The sequence below is a fragment of the Zalophus californianus genome, chromosome 2 (assembly GCF_009762305.2).
Source record: "Zalophus californianus isolate mZalCal1 chromosome 2, mZalCal1.pri.v2, whole genome shotgun sequence".
Lineage (NCBI taxonomy): Eukaryota > Metazoa > Chordata > Mammalia > Carnivora > Otariidae > Zalophus > Zalophus californianus.
The window spans coordinates 173,026,933-173,050,450 of NC_045596.1; the positions used below are offsets into that span (position 1 = coordinate 173,026,933).

The 23,518-nt window shown below is 41.0% G+C and overlaps 1 protein-coding gene across 7 annotated transcripts in view; it reads right to left on the reverse strand.

Moving 5' to 3' along the window:
• Positions 1-6,592: 6,592 nt before the first annotated feature.
• The window catches only part of NRG1 (neuregulin 1), a 1,094,991-nt gene continuing 1,078,065 nt past the window's right edge, over positions 6,593-23,518 (reverse strand). For 6 of the 7 annotated variants that reach the window (XM_027598281.2, XM_027598284.2, XM_027598282.2 and 3 more), the window contains 4 exons: positions 22,411-22,537; positions 19,862-19,992; positions 18,853-19,059; positions 6,593-16,140 (listed from right to left, as the gene is read on the reverse strand). In XM_027598281.2, the coding sequence (XP_027454082.1) occupies positions 15,489-16,140; positions 18,853-19,059; positions 19,862-19,992; positions 22,411-22,537 (1,117 nt within the window). In that variant the 3' untranslated portion in view covers positions 6,593-15,488. Of the gene's footprint in view, positions 16,141-16,528; positions 16,671-18,852; positions 19,060-19,861; positions 19,993-22,410; positions 22,538-23,518 lie in introns of all 7 variants that reach the window. The other variant, XM_027598286.2, reaches the window with a different exon arrangement.

Genomic DNA, 23,518 nt, shown 5'->3' on the forward strand with positions numbered 1-23,518 from the left:
GATGGTAAGATAAAGAAGAGCATCAGAAGAGGTTCTGAAAGCATCCTAGGCATCTTCAAACAAACAACACAGTGCTGGGCACAGCACAAGATGGTAAAAAACGGTGGAAGGATGCTACCGATTGGTGGGGGCAGGGATGTGAGTGAATGGATATAGATACGGGGACAGTGTGACTTTCACGTTGGCTCACTTGAATATTGCTTTTATAATAATAAATAGTTTGAAAATGGAGACAAGCTGGCTTCATTTGGCATTGCCCCTCACAGGCTAAGCCCAGAAGCATAACCTATGGCTGTGGAGAGACACGGTCTTCCCTGAAAGAGGGTGATCTTAAGTGGTTTTCCAATATGAATCCTATGAGGTAGGCATCTCTACAAGAGGCCCAGAAAGGGGGAACTGGGTAAGAACTGAAGCTTTGTTGATTTCCAGCTCCAACTTTTGCAGGCTATATGACATTAGGGCAAGATTCTTGACATAGCAGAGCCTTGGTTTTCCCCTTCTGTAGCATGAGAATGAGAACGCCTGCCTCATAGAATTGCTGGGAAGATTAAGTGAGGATACCCAGGCTGATGGTAGCAGAACATGGCTCTTGGAGCCCCCAGCTCCAGTCAGGGTCTGAACATGCTGTTGAAAAGTGCTGGCTTTATCTCAGCCTTTGCCTCTTGGACTTCTGTAAGTGAGTGAAGAATGTTTCATCAAACTTCTCAGAACAGATGTTGGCAACTGTTGCAAAGACCAAGCTCAATGACATCCTTGGATCCTTTCCCACCTCACATCCCACATCCATTTAGCCATTAAGTCTCTTTTCCTCCACCTCATAAATTCCCCCTACTCTGACTCCTAGCGGCCATCTTCCTGGCCACCAATCCAGATTAGGTCCTGATTTTCGTCACTCATTTACAACATTACCTTCCCCACCTAAATTCTCTTTCTCCACTCCCTTGCCCTGGAGCCCTGGTCTCCAGGATTAATTTTACAAATCCCATTTCTGAACTTGTTAACTTCCTTCTTAATTGCCTCCAGTGCTAACACAATGATCTTATCCCAAAATTTCGTCCCCACTAGCCACACCAGTCTTACGTTTGAATCTACCTCAATTCACCTCCATCTACCATTTGCATCCTCCATACTAACTTGAAAAGACTCTGCTTTTTTTTTTTTTTTTTTTTTTTTACTTCTCTGGGCATTTTCTCATGAAAATTAAATTGCAGTAATCTTTACCCAATTCTCTGGTGGGTGAGCTACACCTCTTCTAAAACCCAGCTAAATTATAACCCTCAGAGAGAAGTTATCTTTTCTGTGCTCTCATAGTACTTGGTGGTATCATTATCACAACATCTTTAAATTCCCAAACTATTACTGAGCAGTTTCTCTGTGCCAGATGATAATTTGGAGATATCCCTAATGATATCCTACTATGCTTTTAACATTATTCAACTCTCACTAGTAAATAAGCTAAGCTCTAAGAGTAGTGATATGCCAAACTTCAGATAGTACCTACGTGGCAGAGTTGGCAGTGAATATACGAAGCAAGATCCCAAGTCCTATGTTCTTGTCGCTCAAACACAACCTCCTTGACCCGTCGCACTGCAGCTGCCTATGCGTTAATCTCCAGAACTAGGATGTGCTTTCTTGGAAGGATCAGATGTGTTCAAATGAGATGTATTTTCTTCTTTGCATCACCAGCTCTTTGCCCAGCATCATTTGTGTTGTGTATACTCATTCGTTGAATGAAAGAATGAGCTTTGTGTACATGAATGATATTTGAGTCCAGCTTCTTTGAGGATTGATTTTGGAAGGGTTGCAGGACAGTGCTGGAGACTGATTCTCAAACATCTAGTGGGCAGGCAGTGTGGCCATGGCTGGAAGACTAGAGGAGGAACAGAGTGACTTTGTTTCCAACCCTGCGAGGGAGAAGTGGCTGTACCAGCTGATCACATCAGCAAACCTTGTATTCTGGGCCATCTCTGGCACCCTATCTTAGGCTGCTGTCCTGTTCATAAGTTGGATGACTAGTTACAGGTCTCTTGGGAGGTCATTTGTCACTTGTCTAAAGCGTTCCTCATCTCCATCTTCCCAGACAATCCCTATCACATGGCCCCCACCCAACCAGTTATGGCTCCATCTTTGCCTTCTGAAGATAGCAAGTGAAATGGAACCAGAGAAAAGCTATGCCCCCAAAAGGATGCCTTTCTATCCAGCCTGAACATAGCTGCCAAGACATCCTGTGACTTCAGGGCCTCGGTTTGCTTCATGTCTGAATAAAAAAACTCTGTGAAGCTTAGTGTCTCCAACAAGGGTAATCAATATCAGGAATTGTGCACATCTGAAATCTTGCAAAAGCATGAGGCAATTTGGCATCTACAGAAATAAGCAAGAGCATCATGGTCTCCGCACTTCTCCGCTTGGGCCTCATGCCTCAGAGAAGCTTCCTGCTCACTGAAGTCCTGGCTGCTCTGTGGGGGACATAGTTGATCAAGGTTCCAGATGGCTAGATTTAGCTGCCTCCATTAGTGTCTTCAAGGTCCAGTGGCCACAGAATAATTTCAAGATCAGACAGTGGTTTTGCTGATTACTTCACTGTAAGCATATTTTAAAATGAACTTGTAGATGCAGAATTACCAGGTATGTATGCCCAGGGAAGCTTTCTCAGTCACCTTGCCTGATTCTGCTGAAAGAGGGAAAGTTTCATTGCATTTTCCATCAGCTGATGAGTCATGCAGCATATTTCATATTTGCTGAGCTCTTGAGGTTGCCTGTGGGCAAATTGGAGCCCATTCTGCAGTGCAATCTTGCTGCTGAGCTATTACAGGATATTTAATTAAATTAAACCATAAGGCAGGAGAAAACTGTGCCATAACCTTCATAATCTGTGAAGCCTTTCATCTTTTGCCAAGCGTCAATTTCCTAAAAACAGGAACTGCAGCACATCACCAGGCGACGAAATCCTAAAATGGAAATTGTGATTGTTTACAATGTGTGCAGGGATGCTGAGCCACAAAACCAGAGAGGGAGTGGTGCCAAAGCACTAGGCATGGGAAAGAGGGAGTACACCGTACACAATGACCTTGAAATCCAAATTAGCTCTTGCTAATTGGATAGAGAGAATTATCATTTCCATTGCTGCATTTGTAAAATTGTTTTCTTCTCAGGGAAAAAGAAACATCTGCTCTTCGGGGATAACTCAGTTCCGAGTAAGTTTGTCTTCCTGTGTTTTGGTGTAGCCGGGTGAGCAAAAGGGGGCTCCATCCTGGCAGCAGAGCCTGAAATCCAGCTTTCTGATGATACATCCTCAACTAGCTTCCCCAGGGGAGCTCTCTGTAGGCAGGGCAGGACAACCAAAGCCAGCGAGGCTGCTAAGCTTGGGAGCACAGTCCCCTTCTCCCTGTCAGACAAACCAGGTTTCCTACACAAAGAAATCTGCAAACAGTGAAGATGTGATGTTTATTGAGCATCTACTACATGGCAAAGCACCATGCTTAAGCTTGCACAGATAATAATTATTTCATTTAATCCACATAATGAATCTGAAGCTCAGGGATGTTAACTTGCTCAAATTGCCCGAGTAAGAGAGGAAGAACTCATACCTTGATCTCACTGTTTCTGAGTTCATGCTCTTTAGGCTGTGTGATTCTTGTGCCATAATGTAGGCAGAATCTAGGAAAAGCTACCTATTTCTCAGTTTCCAAAATGGAAGGTGAATATACAAAGATGGGTAAGGAAGAGCAGGTTTCTAAACTTCAAATTTTCTTCCAAGGCTTTAAAGTCTGAGTAGCAGCAGGGCCTAATGATAGATGAAGAGTTCTCAGTCCCTCTTTTTAGGTCTTCATCTTATTGGCTGGGTGACTGTGGGCAAGCTCGATCCTTTGACATACTCAAGTTGTGGATTCAAAGGGAGGAGTTATAATCGTTGAGTGGCTTATTCTGAATCTCTTGGACTTTGCTTTTATACAAAAAAAACAAAAAAAGTGCTAACCTTGTCTTGGAGCAAGGATATTTTGGCCTCCTAGATTTGATCACGTTCCAGCTCCTGACTTAATCATATTTTGATATCTCCTTATCCAGCTGGTGCATTTTAGGTGGAAAATGACAATATTGGGAGTAATGTGATATCTGCTATCCTGTGTGCTGTCCACAGTGCTGGTGCCTTCAGAATCACTAAAGAGGCAGCATAGGAGAATAGTTCTGGGGCTGACAAGCACAGAATTTGGCAAGGACTGCAGGTATGATCAGCTCAATGGCAGTGTAGATACCCCCTTGCACTGACATTTCCAAAACTCTTGGTATGCATTTCCAATCCAACTGTCTTTCCTCTGAAGTTTAAAGTTGCATACGACTCCATCAACCAGCTGGTAGCTGTATTATTGGCCTAGTATGTCAGCCACGAAGTTCAAATAACTACACGATTATATTCTTTTAATCTCTGGATAACTAAATTTGGAGTCTGCTTTACACTCTCCAGGCTAAACACAACAAAAAAGTTTTACTTTTAAATAGACAATTTGACAGATCTTTCTTTTAATCAATAAAGAAGACTGCATTTCTAGACTAGATAAACTCTTAGGGAAGGAAGTCCAATGTGGTAAAAGGTAAATGTCCTTCCTCTCCCTCACAATGGTCATACTATACCTAACTATGAAATAGAATCATCCAGAAAGTATCACCGAATACTTGGTGTTGCAAATCATGGGTCTAATTAGAATGAGAAATTATGTATTCCACTGATGTATATGGCATGCTGATTTTATATGTTTCACCCACCTTGGGCATCTAAAAAACTTTTGAAAGTTTGTTATGTACAAGGCTCCCTTTGTACCTTTTCAGAGGATTGGAGACTTAGGTTGGCTTTAATGCAATGGTCAGTACAGAAGTCTTCTTTATAAGAATGACCAGATTGAACAATACCCAGTTAAAAGGTTTTATTTTCAGGACATTGCTAAGAAGTGAGAAGGATGAAGGGAGAACAGACATGAAAGGTTAATTTTAAGCCAGAGTTCTTGAGTGGAGAGGAAGCTAAAACCAAATACAAAGGGTATATGAGGTAGTCATGTGTTCATTACCAAATCTAGTTCGAGCCATGAAGCTTCCATCCCTTAGATTCTGTGTTTTTGTTTTTGTTTTTTTTACCATGATTTAGCAAACTTGGTTCCATTCCCATGTTTCTGATTTTGTCTTAGCAACTTACAGATTACTCTTTTCTTTTTCCTTTGCAGTTATTTTTGTTATTATATGGAAGCAACACAGATGTCTATCCATAGATAAATTGATAAAGATGTGAGATACATACATATATATGTATATGTTATATAGGAATATACATATATATAGGAATATATTTGTATATTGATGGGTATATGTGATGTAGATAATGTATATATTTTGTGTGTGTGTATATATACACAAATTATATATAATGCATTCCATAATATATGTTTATATATATTCCATATATACATATAATATTTCGTTATATAGATCATGGAATACATTATATATATATAAGATATATATATATATATGATGGAATATTACTCAGCCATAAAAAAAGAATGAAAACTTTCAATTCACAACAACATGCATGCTAAGTGAAATAAGTCAGTCAGGTTACTCTTTTCATGCTCTCCGCGTTTAAAAATGCCTATGATAACCTAGATTCCTCACATGCTTGCCTACATATGTAAATATCCTGATTATTTATTTATTTTTTATTATTATTAATACAATACTTAATAATGATAATATTGTTAATTATTAAATAATAATAAATTATTTTTTGTCCTGATTTATTCTTCAAACATCCAGCATCTGTCATGTTCTAGGCATTGTGTAAGGCATGGATCTACACAGAGAGGACAGTGTCTCTGCCCTCAGAGAGTACATGGTCTACTAAGGGAAGGATTTCAGTTCAGCAGAAGTTGCGAGCTGGCTGGAAAATACAACATAAAAGGTTGCGCAGCATACCATGAAACAGCAAAGGAAAAGCACTTTTCATATAGAAAAGGCAGATATTTATCAGGGAAGGATTCCAAACAAAGACACTCCATCCACGGAAGGGGGTAAAGGGAGTTTGTCAGAAAGATAAATGGAGAAAATAGTTCCTGTTAAACGAAATGGTGTGCACAAGGGCAGGGCTGTATGACAAGCACAGTGCTGCATGGTGGTGTAAGATCAGAGGGTGACTGAATGTTGCATCCAAAATGATTTTAGGATCTAGCGCATTAAATAACATTGACTAAAACTGTAGAAGTGACTTCCTGTCAACTCCCTCTCAGTCCTGGTTAAGTCAAGGAATAAATCTTTCTGTGTCTGAATATATATCCAACTTCTCCAACACTTGCTGATCTCCCCTTTTGTCAGAGAACAGGTTTCAGCCCAGCTACTTTAGCAGGCAACAGTACCCTGTTAGAATTTAATTACGTTGTTTCATTTTTGTTACATTTACTTTTACGGTTTTATTTTGATTATGGCAGCTGGTTGAAGTTTTCCACTCATAGCATCGATACAAAGTTTCATTTGAAATGACTTTATTTTAGTTAAAAATGCAATCAATTGAAAAAACAATATGCAAAAAATAATACAGGTGGTACATGAATATGGTAATAGTCATGAAGTTGGTACGCCAATGAGTAGAGTTTGACAAACACTGGTGTGGAATACTTAGAAAACAGAAAATCATAAGATGGAGTCAAGGGTGAAGTGGGAGGCACTACAAGAGTTTGGCAGAAGCCAGCCTGTGGAGAGCATCCTATGTCAAGCTGAGGAGTCAAGCTTCATGAGGAGCCATTGAAGGGTTATAATCAGGAGGATGCACAACAAGGTTTGCAAGTTAGAGAGAAACTTCCAGCAAAATGCGAAGGATGTCCCAGAGGAACTAAAAGAAGCAGATCAGTTAGGAGGCTAAGGGGGCCCCCACTGAGAGAGGAAGAGGGCGCCAGTGGTACAAGAGTGTGTATAGGGGAGGCTTGACATGTCAGTGGTACGATCACCATTGTCACCAGTTAGATGTGGAGGAAGAAACCTAGAATATTGCTCAGGTTCTGGCTTGCTCAGTGGGTGACATGTGGCTCTCCTAATCAGATGAGGGGATATTTTCCCTTAGTAGTTCTTTTGCTGGATAACTGGTATGAGTTTGACCCTGAGTGGTAACCTAAATCCTATTAACTCTGCATCAACAGCTTAATAAGAAGGGTCTTTTCCTCACACGCATGGCTAGAGATCTAACTCCCCAGACAAACAGGCAGAACTCAGAATGTGTGTATAATTAGCATCTTTTCATGTTCTGAAAGAGTTTTTGGTCAAGCAAATACCGAAAAAGATATAATGCTCTCCGACTCTGCCCTAAAATTTTCTAAAGGGCTTACAACAAATCAAGAAAAACTTCTCAGTTTTTAAAAAGTACTTTAAATCCTAAACCCATAATTTCTGACTAATTTTTGTTCCAAATGTCAAGTTATATTGTCCTATGATTTCGAAATCAGAGGTATCAGCCCAGGGACGAGAAGGGCTCTAAACTAAGAAGTTACTAAGGGAGGTCTCCATTTTGCAAAAATAAGGTTACTCTGAAGGAAGGCTGGGATGGATATTTGCAGAGAGATTCTTGCGGGAGAGCAGAATCATCTCATAATTGGAAGGAAATTGGGTACTGGGAATTGGCTCTGACACACAGCATTTTCTGTCTTTCCTTTTCATAGTGGAGAGGGTCTAGGACATAAGGGAAATGCTTTTGTTACCTTATCACCTGCTAACGGACATACTGATGAAAACCCTTCATCTGAAGAAGATGGAAAGTATACTTCAGGCTGACTGTGAGAAACCAAAAGGGCTCTAGAAAACTTGCCCAGCCTGAGGCCCCCAATCATCTTCAAGAGAAAGGTCAAGGTCTGGTAAGAAGGAAATCACCAAATGAAAGCCAAAGAATGGAAGACAAGTGTTTGCTTAACAATGATGATAACTAATAATTAACATGATACAAAGTTTACATCTAGCTTATCTCTTAAAAAAAAAAGACAAGGAAGTGTCCTTATTTATCATTTTTATAGGGAGCTAGAGTTAGGATTATTTTCAATAAAATACATTCTTATTTAAATGAAGGATAATGTATGGGCAATTATATTAGACTCTCTTGCCATTAATAATAGAACTATATTAACTACACGACAAGCCTGATGATGAATATCATAGACCAAGTCACCCACTATTCTTAATGTAGGATGACATTTTAAGGTATTGAATCCAAAAAGCTTCAATCTATAAATTATTCATAAAAAAAGAATCTTGTTTTATGCATAAAGAGTGAGTAGAACCTGAAAAATTACTTATTGGATAGATCATGGGAGGGGGTGAGAAACATCCATAAGCAAAGAGGCTTCTTTCATTTAGGAGTTAATCCGAGACTTGACTCCTCTAACTTTATCACTATGCAGACTTTGCCTAGATTATATTTTTTTGCAGGGGGGGGGGCGGGAATAGAACATGCCAGGACGTCCTGGGTGCAAATGAAGGAAAATGGGTGTGCAAAGATATCCTATCCATTTAGGATCATGTTTTGCTTGTCTTACTACATGTTTGCAATGAAGTTTGAAAATGGTATTCTGAAAACTACAAAGAAGTATGTTTCAGTAAATTTCTGTGAAATTATAATGAAACACTCATGCAATAAGCCTTTAAAAATGACAGACTTTACGTGAAACAGTGTGGCTACACAAGAAGCAAACATAAAATAAAGAACTTAAGTTACAACTTTAAATGCTGTTCAGTGATTTTGCTGCTTAATATACAGTTGTCATTAAAAAGGAATTTGCCTATTGGCATGAGATCGGAGAAATGCTCAAATATGTTTATTTGATGAGCTTGTGTGATGTAGAGTGTGTCATTTGGAACTGAGAAACACAAGCTCCAAAACTTAAGAACATAAAGTGGGGGGGAAGGAGCAAAGAGAAGGTAGCCTTTGGATATTCACTCTATGCTAGACATGTATGGCTTCCTTATATGTATTCAAGTGTAATCCTCATTACACACCACAGCCTTGTAAAGTTGCTTGGATTCCCATATTAGTGATCAAGAAATAAGCTTGGAGGGGGAAATTGTTCAAACGGGCCAAGCTGCTGAGTGGTGGGGACAGTGCTGCCTATAAGCCCCTCCTCATTTCACTGCTGGATGCTACCTACACATTGAAATTGTGAATCCATTCCCATGGTTACACTTCATTTCCTTAGAAAGCTATGTTTAGGAAAAAAGTGCATAGTCACTAAGTCAGGCAAATTGGGTTCTAGAGTAACTCTAAACCAAAGCCAGAGGAGCTCATATTCTTTCAAATAGAAGCTTGGTTTTGGATGGAACTTGTCTTGAGGCAATGAAAGGCTGAAAATGGCAGCCTTCGTTGAGTCTGGGGTGGGGAGGGAAGGCGTGCAATGGGTAGAAAAAGGAGTTGTAGTCGGAAAGCCTGGGTACAAGTGTTACCTCTGCAACTTACCACATGTGTAGCTCCAGGAAACACTTTTAACTTCCCTGAACCTAGAATTTCCTATTTATCATAGCAACATCCCATGGGTTTAAGAAGATTATAAATGAAAAGGATGTTTTAAGCCCTGAAATCTTATAAAATATTACTTATGCATAATAGATTATTTCTCTGTATATAAGCAAACCCGTACATAAGCTAAGAAAGATTTTTGTATCTATGAAGGTAATTCTCCGGCCCTTCTGGCATGTTGTGGGGTGGGAAGAGAGTCGCTTCTTCCATCAAATTCTGTCCCAATAAATACGTTTGAAGGGGGGAAGGATTCTCTGTCTCCTTTTATGAATTACTGGTCTCCCTCTTCTGGTTTGCTTTTAAAAAGATCGGGTAGATCATGATGGGTTTCCTCCAGGTAACAAAATCCATTTTATCCCCCTGCCAAGTGATGTTCTGAAGCTCACTAAAGCTCAAACACAACAGCTCACCAGAGAGGTCCAACAATGACAGTCCCAGTTTGTCAACAGGAGCCTCCAGGGAGATACAGGATCGGGTCTGACTTCTCTGTCCCACGACAGCCTTAAAGGGAGGAATAATGCGGCTTTACTGTAGCAGCAGGACGGTCCTGTCTCACATAAACTGAAAGCATTTCTCTTCCCTTACCAGATCAATCTTTTGGAGTAATGGTTTCCATAAATTTATTTTATTCTGTTTCAGAAAGGGCAAGCCCAAGATAGACTACAAAGTGATTCACATGAGGTCATCAAAATTTTCCACTCCCTCCAGCATCCTAAATCTCTAGATTTCCGAACTGCCTCACTGAACCCCCAATCCCTGACATCAGGTCCTTTGGTCATTCATCATCAGGGCTGAGAGCAGGGAAATCTAATGATGTCTTCCCCAGACATTAGGCTGCAAAGATGTTGTTGGCCTGGGTTTGACATTCCAGTCTACAGCATTGAAGTGAATGGAGAATTGTGATAATCTAAATATTCAGATAATCTTCATTCTCTCTGTACCATGGTCCACCACATAGTCTTCTGCCTCAAATACCAATATATGTTAGGTATCTGATTCTAACCTACGTTACTGAGATAGCTGCTTGTAGTTTTCAGTTTGAGGGATGGACAAAGCCTCAGCTTCAACTTGAAGACACAGGGAAGTATCTCAGTCTTCAATTTTTCAATATTCTGTGAACTCCTTGATTTGCTGAATGGCTGGTTGGCTGGACTGGACAAGTGAAATGATGTGGTGGCTTCAGGATAGTGTGTATTAGGAATTGTGTGTGTGTGTGTGTGTGTGTGCGCGCGCGCGCGCGCGTGCGCATGTGTAAACCAAAGTTGACACAAATCACAAATATGAGGACTCTGAATTGTTTTGAAAAGTTCATAATATAAATAATAAGAACAAGTACAGTCAAAGGCCACTATCTGAATCTCTTAGACATCTAAGACTGTTTTGGAAATGATACCAGTAGAGCTGTTAGTAGGTACTAGGAATCATATATGTATATGGAGATGGACTTTGATGGCAAGCATTGGGTGCCCTCAAACTCCAACGGAGGCCCCTGTGTACCCCCACAGGATTCCTGAACTCTATCTCATATACTTCACAAGCCCTAATCTTATCTAGAATAGTGAGTAAATTGCTCGAAATATATAAAAAGTATCACCCATGCAAATATCTATTTGTTAAAATATGGCTTTTGTTTAGGCTAATTTCAGTAAGAAAAGTAATATCCTCATTTCTATGACTAAATCTTAGAATGTGGGAAATTTCTCATGCATAGGCCCTTCCCTGAGCAGTAAGATGGGCATTTCGTTTGATTTATTGATAGCATGAGGGGAAAGAATCCAACTTAGCCTTATCTTCTCTCAAAACTGAATCAATAAATCATGGGCCCGAATCAATAAATCATGAACCTGATGGAAGATAAATTTACTGAAGCTACAGGAAAGCTGAGCATGGCCAGGTTCTAATGGCTGCCTTTTTTGGGCCCTGTTGGCCGTCAGATTACTTGAACCCCAATAACATGTTTTCCTTTCACAACTGCTGGGGATCATCACATTGACATTTCCATTAGTCTGAAGAAATCTCTTGCGGTCACTACAGAACATATCAACAACTAGGATCCAGGCAATCATGCCCTAAAATGTCCTCTCTGATATGTTATTGCGTATTGGCGGGGGGTGGGGTGGTGGGCAGTGTGCGAGAAGGGGAAGAAGACATCGTATTGCTTGCTTGTGGCCCCTTCAACACGGAAGACAGTGATGAGCAGAACCAACAGGCAGAAAGTGATGAAAGAACAGGCAGTGTGGCAAAAGCAACAGAGGAGATGATCATGGGGTCCATCAGGCACATTCCTAAATTAATACAACTGTCACAGTCAGCTGAAAGGTGCTGGTCTAACAGACTGAAACATTAGTCTGCTGAGCAACACTCCCACGCCTCCACAGAGTAGCATTTTTATTGCAGTATGTCTTTCATGGAAAATGAACAAAACTTTAAATAAATCACAATTACTTATTGCTTAGTATTTTGGATAATAAATTCTTTAGTTTATCAGTACCTCAGGGCCTTCAAATGTGCATTCTTCAAATAGTTTCAATTACATATACATTCTTTCTCCTGAACAATAAATTATTCTTTAAAAAAAAAGAAAAAAAGAAAAGATACATAATTTTAAAGCAAAGAAAAACAAAAAAAAAAAACCCCATATATTTTTGACATTTATCTTAAACTTATATGAAAACAACTCTATGTTAGATGCTTAAATATAAATAATAAAAGACATTATGTTATTTACAATGTTACACAGTAAGTTGAGAGAGTAAAAAACTGACATTAACTCATAAAGACAGTAAATGATTTAGGAAAACATCCAAGTAACGTACAATGTGTATTTACAAAAGAATATATAATAGAATTCGTGATATGTGGCCATTTCCTCTTGCCTGCACTTCTCTGCAGTGTTTCACGGGTCTTTGCAGATAGAAATCTCTGTGGGTGGTGGAATGAAGCCAGTACTAAAAGATAAAACCAGGCCTTCCTTATTTTCACCAATGTGAGCCATGCACCTTTTAACTCAGGCCAAAAAAAGGAATAGTTATGAGCAAGTTACCCTGGATAAACTCCATCTATATCAAGACAGTCACACTTAAACAAGGAAGATACGGTCTGTTGGTGTTTGGGACACATTTCACATATACTCAGGCAGAGTGCCATTTTGTGGAAAGCATGAGGCTGTCCAGGCACTCTTGAAAAAAAAACAAACAAAAAAAGGCATACCCGGCAAGAAGGGAGAGTAGGACAGAAGGGGAATCTTGAGTGAGAAAAAGAAGTTTCGCCTATACTGCACTACCCCTCGGTGGGATAGGATTTCAGACCCAGGAAACACAGTTGCCGTCACACTTCTGGGCAATTTCCACTCCCCGGAAGCCCCTCTGAAGCTTGCCACATGCTGGGAGCATGGGTTCACGCCCCTCCGTAGGATTGCCACTACACTGCCCGCGTTTAGAGACAGGGATGGTTGGGAGCCGCGTGGGGACTAGACATCACAGAGAGGTCCATTTGAACACAAAGTGGGTGGTGGCGGCAGGTAGCCCTGAGGAGACAGCTGGCCTTTCTTACAGGGGCAAACTCTTGTTCTCCAGAAGGAAAGGCTGTCCCAGAGAACATGCCACCTCTCTGAGTGACCAGAATCAAGCTGGAAATAAAATTTCCTCTCGTCCTAAAGGTTCCTATGTATTTGCGACCTGAAAATGTAGATAGCAATTTTCATACTGAGGAAAATGTTGGTTGCTCTCAGCAGATACCATTTATTCCGGAAATTCTCCACAATGGGGCATTTGAATACTCCAATGCCCAAAGATTTTTGCAGCAGAAATTTTAGACTTTTCATTAATGGTAGAAATTTCTTTATTGACATAGTCTCTGAACGACCCAAGGCCTTCACAAAGGCAATATTAATTTAATAATTTAAAGGACCTCTTTGGGTGGACTGCCCTCTTCCCCCTGCCATGAGCTTACTCATTTCTACAGAAGTGGGAAATCGGAATAACTTGGGCAGCCCGAAAGAAGCACAAAGTGGCGTGTGAGTAACGAAGGACAGTTCAGGATACCAAATACTAAGAGTAACTTCAAGGACCTGCAGACAGACACCTCTGTGGGTTGTAGAAACAGGAAAGTTGCTTAATGACATGACTCGCGTCCAGCCCGCATTTTCCCACGACCTCCTTGCACGTCCCTTCTTCCCGAGTATTTTAACATAGACATTTGATGAAGAACTAAACCCAGTTCACCTGCAAACAAGCAGCAGCTGCTCTCGTTGACTTCACGCCTGGTGTTTGGAACCCCCTGCCAACCTGTTTCCCATTTTGTCCCATGGATCCCAAGAGGTCACCAGGAATCTAAGTAAAGCTCTAGCCCGATCTGACAGATATCAGGCAGGGCATGAAATAGGGCCTGCATTTTTTTTTTAAATCCCCCTATTTTCCTGAATTAGCGTTTATTCCACATATTAACAGCTATAGGCCTTCCTTGGACTTGCGATCACAGAGAACATGTGAAGTTTGGACCCATCGTCCGTCCTGTTTTGTGACAGTAAAGCAAAAGGTAAGAAAGGGGAGGACATGGATGATACAGGCTGCAGATGGAGAGGCCAGGACAGAGGTGGGGGGTCACTTCTGCAGGGAAAGTTGCAATCTTTCCAACCCTGTCAACATTCCCTGATGAATCATTGCTCTGGGAAGGCTCTTGCTAATCACAAATCACATGCATGTTGGCCATTCCTGACAAAAATGTTCATGCATAGTTATGACCTGATCGAGGCAACATGGAAAAACAAGAGGAAAGTCATGAGGAGAAAGGCGTGGTCAACAGAACTGTTTTAAAACTGCAACCAAGTCACACGGCTCTTCTCCACCTGGGCCTTCTAGACACTCACTCCGTCTAGATACTCTACAACAGAACTACTTCGCTATGATGACTAGTCACCACCGCACACGGCAGGCATATTTCACTGCAGAAGGATTTCAAATTGCTGAGTGTGCCGTTTAAGCTGGTCATTTTGTGCCATAACACATCTGTTCTTGAGTTGATAAGACACAACCAATGGCTAGCTCCCCAATCAGTGAAAAACACAAGTCAGGAACGATTGCACCTTTTTCAGCCACGGTTTGATTTTCAACTAGATGACCTGCTGCGTCATTCCCCCAGAAAATGAGGCTGAGTCCTCTTAGAAGGTGATGGATTTACCCCGATAGCAAGCCAGAACCCATTTACTATGCTATCCCCCCAACTGTTGCTCTTTGTCAAGAAAAATAAACCCAAACAAAGCAAATGGTAGCTCTTTTTCGTGAGAGCAAGCTGTCTTCTGATTAAGAATATAGTTTTTTTAAAAAAATCACAATATTACTTTCTTCCTAATATTTAACATTACTTAATGCAGTTTCCTGCTGTAATTAATAGTAGCATGCTGTTGGATCTACTATTATCTCAGAGCCCAGTGAAGCAAACCTTTGGCTGGCAGAGTAGACACAACTCATTTCATATACTGAAAGCAAAAGAAAACTTCGTACAAAAGAGAAGAGTATTTGGATGGATGTGCCATTACAAGACGTACTGATCGGGCGCTACTATAAATAGCAAACAGAGGGACAGTTGCAAGTCTTGCAAATCATACATCCTGTCAACATCATAATGCAATGCACGAGAAGCCAGCGAAAACTGAATATATGGGAGGTTTTGCTGAAATACTGTGGAAAAGCAATCACAGTAACTGTACAAAACTCGCTCTCAACATAACAGAACATAAAGGCACCATTGATATCTTTCTCGTTTTGAAATACTGTAAAAAATTGCTACATATGGCACATAACACATTTGTACATACATATATTTAATTTATAAAAGTTTTTTTTCCTGTTTTCTATTTGCAGAACTGCTAAAATAAAATAAATTGTTTAATTTAAGGTGGAATACTTTATTATATAAAATAAAGTTTTACAGGTGAATCTATGTGTTTATTTAGGTTTTATACAGCGATGGGGTCTTGGTTAGCGATTACACTAGACAGCCTGGCCTGCAATTCTTCCTGCGTCGAGAAGCGGCCTGCTGGGTTAGTCCTGCTGTCCGCCAGGCGGAAGGCAGGTGCTGCCTCAAGACTGGCTGCCAGGGGGTTCTGAATGCCCAGGAAGGGAGTATCTTCCCCTACCCTCTCATCTTCTGTTTCACTCTCTGAGTTAGTGCCCTCAGCGCTTGCGTTGCTGTCCATCTCCAACCTGTTAGCAATGTGGCCATTGAGCTTGGTTCTTTTGGCCCGCCGGCTACTGGTGAGTTTCTTAACAGGCTCTTGAGCTGGCTCGTATTCCTGGGTGGTTTCATACTCCTCATCCTCCACTATCCTCAAGGGGCTAGGGGGCAGGCTGTTGCTCCCATGTGCGGGGTTGTGGTGGTAGGTGTTGAACTGCTGAGGGTGGGGGTCATACTTCTCCCGAAGCCGTGGTGGTGTCACAAGAAGCAGAGGTCTCTCTTCTTCCACGAAGGGGCTGACTGCCATGATGGGCAGGGACACTGCCGTGCTGGACACAGGTGGAGACATTTCCGAAGGGGGCGATTTGGGGGAGCTTGGCGTGTGGAAATCTACAGGTGACATGCGAGCCGGGGTGGTCATTGCTGACACATACCTGTGTGAGCACAGAATACCCCCCCATGAGTGTGGTGGAAGAAGAGGCAGAGGCAGGGAGGGTAAGGGGACAGAAGTCACGATATTACAGAATCAGAAAACAAAGAATTTCTATGCGTTGTACACTTCTCGATTTTTAACACTAAGGACATTCGGCACCCTTGGAATCTGAAATTATGTAGCCAAGAGTTTCCTCACGGGAGTACATGCATAGATCAGCTAGGTGGCCTAACTCAACCAAGCTTTGGGGATTTTCCAATCTCATGGTGATTTTAAATAAAAGCATGTGAGTCAGGACAAGAGGGCACTAGGTCCCGGAAACCTTTCAGTTTAGAAGGACCAAGGCGCAGGGATTTGCAAGGGAAAGAAGTATTACTTAAATACTATACCTTCCTAAAGGCCAAGGGGTCTTAGAGAATGAAGCCCAAATGGGGAATGGAAGAAGATCTAAGATGAGTTGCTGATAGCTGGATCTGCATGCATTTGGATCTGTGTGCCTTGTTTCTCCTTAGCTCAGCTATAAGGTTATGTCTTATGAAAAAAAAAGAGCATAGTAACTTAGATTTATTCCTGATAACAGTGTAACACATTTGTGTGCTTTCAGTTTTTCCATGAAATGCTACTTCGTAACATTCAATTTGCAACTCTCCATCCCAGTGACCAAGACATTCAGAAAAAAGCCTGAGAAAACCTTATGTTGGCTCCCGAGGTATGTCCAAGCTCTGGTCTACCTCTCTTTGAAACCCATGGCTGCATCAATCTTTGGCTTATCTTTTGTGACTGCTCAAGGGTTGGCTGCACCATGTTACCTCATGTCATGTTATATCCAGTAGTGCTCAGTAAATCTCATTGTCAAGACATTGAGTGTATTTTTTTTTTTTTAACCATATCATGCTTTCTCCCTCTAGAACAAGAAGGCCTGACTTAGCACTGAGGAAGATGTGGTTTATTCAGAGTCACATTTCTCAACTTTGATAAAAATGATGCCAATGAATAGCACCAAAGCTCTCTTTTCTTCACGTTGGCGTTCACAGAGTCTAATTTGACATGACCTGTGATGACACCGGACACCATTATCTGAACTCTAGCTAACAAGAACAGGAAACCTATTAACTTTCCTGCTCTTCAGCCATGATTCAGAGTCATATGGATGTGAGGTCTAGCTGTGTCTAAAACGGGAAGGTGTTTAGAGATGGAAATACTTGGGGCTTGAGGCTTCAACTTTTGTCCTGGGGATACTTAAATTAAGCTCCCTGAGAAATGCTAATCCGCATTCAGCCAAAACATAAAGATGATTCATCTTTTCTCTCCGTGTTCTCGAGGTTCAGGTATATTTCGAGGCCCTAGATAATATCTGCAGTGTGTGTGGAAGCCTACCACAGCAGGGAAATGTCAGCCTTTAGAGAGAAATATCACATGGAGTGATGAAGAAAGAATTTATCCCTAACCTCTTTCTCAGGTCTCAAAAAAGACTGGATTAAGATAGATAGAGTTTCTTAATACATAAAGATACAATTATATGAATTTAAGACTAAGGTTTTTAAACCACTTTGGGACCATGCCTACATTTTCACAGATGAATGACAGAGCAACCTCTCATTCCATAAAGCTCTGAAATACCACTTTGGGGTAAAGACCCTTGAAGAAGTGATCAGCAAGCTCTATAGGACCTGCTGGCCCAGAACTAGTCATCCTTCGTTACAAGGACTTCCCAGCCAGTCCATGAGTGGAAAGAGTCTGTCAGCATTATCTCCACCCATGTAACTAGGTATGGATTTGACATTATGTAAACCTTTCGGCAAGTGGTCAAAGATGACGCTGAGATGGTGATACAGTAAACAAACAGACAACACCCCACTGGATTTGGAAAACAAACAAGTAGCAGCTTACTGATAATGCCACAAATGCTGGTTGGATATAACTCGCTCCCAACTTAAGTGAAAAATGAATCAAGACAATCTATGAATTCAGTATTCCTATGAAGCATCTCTTACTTTACTCTGTTCTTGATTTTACCTTGTCTGTAACCCTCCTCCCCCCACCCCCAACCCAATCCAATATCCCCAGAAGAAAGCCAAAACATTCTGGAATAAAGCAATATCTGCTTTGAAAACCACCTGTGAAGACTGCGTCTGCAGCATACAAGAGATTTATTTATTCGTCCCTTCTTCGAATTTCGTAAAAGGGACACTACAGGGTGGAATGCAAGCAGTTGTGTCCCATGAGACTCAGCAGTGACACAGCCTTTGATTTGATTTAACTGAGGCTGGAAGGTAAGAAAGAGTTAGCACATGAGACCACGAGACCAGCTCGACCGGAGTTTGGGTAGCTCGGCAAATTCGAATTATTAGAAGGGTCTTTACGGACTGCTGGTGCCATCTCTCTAAAGTTACAACTGAGGAAACAGATGCCAAGTGGGTGTGAGCCTAAGGTCAGAGCTGGGACCTCTGGGTTAGCTGCCCCTCCAACATCAAATCACTCCCGCTCCTTAAGAGTCTGTTGCCTGTCAGCCACTGGGGCCATGTGAGCAGCTCAGAAGAAACGAGTTCAGTCAAACAAAAAGATGACTTCATCAACTAGGGAACTGGAACAGGCAAGGGCCGCCCCTTAGGCTCATTAGAGTAGATTTCCTTAGGTGAGACCCCAGCTGCTCATGGGGATTCTCCTACTAGGGTGCTTTCTCCTCTGCAGGAGCTTTGCCCTTCGGTTTTACCTTTCACTATGAGGAGAGTCTCGGTAGGAGTCAGGGGTTTCTCTGGCATGCCTGAGGAAGCTGTTACATTCGCGAGGGCCTCCCAAGCCATTAAGTCGTCCTCTTGGGCCCCCAGCTGGGCTGCTGTGCCTACTGTTTTCTACTGATGACATCATGATTACAGAGTGACTTTCCGAAATGATGCTTTCAGTGTGCCCATTGCTCCAGCTGGAGGGGAAACGGGAGAGGTAAAGAGACATATACATATGCATTTTTTAATGATACGCAAAAATGGAAAGGAAAGGAAGTGATCTGGCAACTATTTCAACTTACTGGTGTATCAGCAGTTGACGACAACATTACTCCTCTCAGAATAGAATTATTATTACTTGCTATAGAGGGGCTCTTCATTTTGTTTGACTTTGTAAGGATACAGTTTATGCACCTGTTCACCCATTCAACATACATGTATCAAATGTCAGTATGTACTAAGTACTCTTACAATCTCTCTGTTCTCCAGTGGCTTATGTCAAGGAAACACTTGGCCTATGAGCTACATTTGGCAGTCCCATGTTGTCCCTGGTAGCGTGCACTCACACGGGGATCCCCGAGGCATGTGAGTTCAGCTATCAAACAAGTTCTCGTGTTCATTTCCGAGGGCAATCCGATCATTGGAAGGAGTCGACTCCTAAATGTTCTATAGCATCTAGGACAGACTTTTTCCACTGTAGCAATTCAGTGAGTAGTCAGGCATGAGTAAAGACAATCTCTAAAATGGGGAACAACAATCCTGGGAGTGGGTATTATTTTCACCTTCAGTAATGAAAAAATGGAGGCTCAAATTTAAACGGCCATTAAATGGCAGAGCCAGTTGATGTCCAAAGTCTGTTTTTGTCCCGAGTCATACATGTTGTTAGATGTCCTTGCCTCATAAGGGTTTCCTGTTCCTTTCTTAGGCAGTGAAAGAAAAAGACAATGTCTAGAAATTCTCTCTTGGAGTAGTGCCCTGCAATTGTTTTTATTCTCATACCTGTGGCTAGGAGTCTGGGTGACAGTAGTGGAGTGGTGGGCTGTTGAGGTATAGTGACTGGTGGAAAAAGATGTCTCCGCTTCTCTCTCAACAATATGCTCACTAGAGATGACATTTTTAGATACGTATTGCTGGATAAACAAAGAGACACAACTTGAAGATTCATATTAATCAAAACAGTAACATCATCATCAACACACACAAATTCTATTCTCATACATATACTTCATAACACATTCCATTTCTCCAACAGTCAGATGGCAAATCCTACCCTGGCTCTATGGCTTTTAAATTCAGTAAATGAAATTAATGAATTATCCTTTGGATGCGCATGCAGTGTGGGTTCTGCAGTCTTAACTGCATATTATCAGAAACAGACCTAGTTCTTCTATCTTACTTCCAACTGGTAACGTTAGTGGAATTCAAGACAAATCTCTGCCCCATATTCATTTTTTGCCATAGCTGTTGTAGGTGAAGAAGATTAACAGACAGCTGAATGAAACAAAAGCATAGAGATGATTTGTCTTCTTTCAAATTTCAAGTCAGGAGACGGATTTTTTTTTTTAACAATCTCTATATTTTGGATCTACTTTTCTTTTTCAGTTTCCAAGGGCCCATGTTGCCCTAACGATAGCAGTGAAATGTTCAATTTGTTGTCAGTGGTAAGACTAACAAGGCCACTGAGAGGTGTGAAGGACTTACAGAAGCCGTCAAGGTCACACATCTTGACAAAGTACACAATATACAGAGGGCCTATATATAGTGCAAGTAGATTCTACTTATTTTCATCACCAAATCACATGAGCTATTCCTGCCTTCAATCAGTGAAAGAGGCGCATTTCAAAGTTGTGTTTGAAATGCTGTTAGTTTTACTCCAAATTAAATTGAGTAATGGAAAAAGGCATGGAAAGGAATACTCTCAGATGAAATGGGCACTTTATATAAGCAATGGGCTGTGGGCCTTAAAAGAACCTGATGTATTTATGGAAACCCCCAAAATATACAACTTGAATTATGCTTGAAACTCTAGTTGGTTCTCTTAGTGGAAAGGCTAGTCCATGTGGCTCTTTCTGGGACGTGCAGTTAGCTTGCTTTAAGGAAAAGATGGTGATGTCATGATTCATGAGCTCTTTCTAGTCTGTGTACCATCTCACTCTTGGTCCTTGAAAGGCAATGTAAGCTTGGTGAATCTAATGAAAATAATATCTAACAATTATTGACCACACACTGAATGTCACCGGGCTAAGGGTTTTGTATGGATTGTCTTGTTAAATGCTCATAGAATTTGTTGAAGTAGGTATTATTTTTAGGCCTGTTGTCATAATGAAGAAATAGGGTGTAGACAGATTAAATAAAGCCCAAAGTAACACAGCCTGAGAGATAATTGGAATGCAAGCAGCCATTCTGCTTCCTATATATTATAACAAACATAGTGACAGATTGTAGGTGTGTCTGTATGGAGTGAATGCATTTGTCAACTGTGTAGAACATTCTAATGAACACTGGTAGAGGGAGGGAGACAGCAAAATAAGCTAATATATTAGCACCTTATTCTGTCTCTGGAAGGTCTTTGCTACAAGATTTGCTGGCGGCTGAGTAACCACCAACTCTGAACTTGGGTGTAGGATATATTTGCTCCACACAAAATACACATTTTCCTACAGGATAGAAAAGAATGGTACTACAATGTAACCTTCGAGCTTTGCCTATAAAAAGCCAAACATCCAAGGGAAATGCAGAAAACAGGAAAAATTATGGTGGAATAGGAAGAGCGATACTCCAAATGCCAGGAAAGCTGAGTTCAGCTTTCGCCCTTATCTGTAAAAAGGGGAGACCTGAAAGATCACATCTAAAGACTCTTCAGAATGTAATATTCTATGATCTAGTTATATTTAAAAGCCGAGTGCTTGGTAAATTCTAAACAGAAAATTTGAGTGATTAAAGATATATTTAATCTGGAGGGTTTGACACCATGTAGAAGGAGTCAGGGGATAAGAAAGCACTATGTTCTCCCAGTTTTGCTACTGAGAAGGGAGTTTGATAAGTCATTTGGCCCTTGCATGCCCTAACTTCTTCCTTTGTACATCAGGATCAGTAAATCATCAGGCCCTGGGAGATGCCTCTAATAAAAATCACTCTAAAGCCCTTAGCTCAGTTCTCAGTACTAATCAGTTAGAGACTGGAGGAGCCTTCGTTTCCAAATTATTAAGAAAAAAAAATTCCTTCTGATTTTTGTATCATTAATTTTATTATTTTTCTGTGTTTTTCTTTTCTTTCTTCCAGTTAGGCCCTCCCTGTAGAACAAAACCAATATTATTATTCCAACCCCTTAATGAACACTTTACGAGAGGAAATGTGCTGGCCTTACAGTAACCAAATCCACTTTAAAAAAATGTTCCCATTATTTTGTCCTGGCAAAACCCCGGATTCCTGGAAGCCGTGGTGATTAATGGCAGTAGCTAAGAGCCTAAGAGCTTTAGAAAATAAACGTCAAGGTGCCTGAACAGAGGAGAGATGCTGAGCTTTTCCACTGGCCAGACTCAACATACATTCACCAGCTGGACGTTCTCGGGGGGCGGGTTGGGGTGGTGAGGCCCGTTGGCTATGTTCACCATGTTGTTGCGTTCAGACCGCAGACTCTGCCGAAGCCGGTCATGAAGCTTTTTCCGTTGTTTCCTGGATATGAAAAGGGGAGCATTTATTTTTTTCTATCATTTACATTTCTTGGTACACTCAACTCTTGATTCTACCAACACATTAGTCAGGTAGGAGATTGGTGGAGGATATGCCACTCCGTCTCGGATTCTGCCTACAGACAGAAGTGGAATCACACAATCTTAGTGAATACACTTAAGGAGCTTGCGGCGCGGGGGATTCTTACGGAAATCTAACTGGACTGCTGATAGATAAGAAAAAAAAAAGAGAAGACAAGATCAATCAAGTTGATATTTGGCTCAAACCCCAACTTTCGCAGTCAATCCATCTTTGCCTGAGTCTTACAGATGGTCATTTGTCTTGGGTACCAATTTGCACCGTGCAATTGATAAGGCTGATTTCATTCATAATTTCGCCTGTGTGTCTCTTAAGAAGATGCAGTTAATTCTGAATCTGTACCTTCTACACGGTGGGTGTGCAGGTATGGCATTGTATGTGAGTGCAGCTAGGTACATATTTTGCCCATAGATTTAGCACAATTAGAACATGATCTTATTCTTAGTAAAATTTTTTTTTAGAACTAGGTAATGGATATTGAAATACTGAGATTGAATCTAATAAGACTCATAAGGTAGATTTCAGTAAGGCTTGTCTCTATCACTTACTCAATTCTGGCAACCCATGAAATCCTGGGGTATTAAGAAAATGCCATCCATGCCCTTAATTTAATGTCTAAAAGCATATTGTCTTTGTTCCTCAATGCAACGTTCAGGTCATGATAATATCCCCATGACTGGTTTTGGCAAGAGAGTTTACGTGATGAAGCAAAAAATGAAACAAAACTGTTAACGTTACTTCCTACTTGAAGCAGAAGTTCTATGTAAGAGAGAAAAGTGAAGGGAAATCAGGTCACACAGTAACTTGTTTGTTAATACGGACCGAGCTTAACAGAACAGACATAGTGAACACAAATCTGCTTTAATGTTTTCTCTTCTTTCCAAA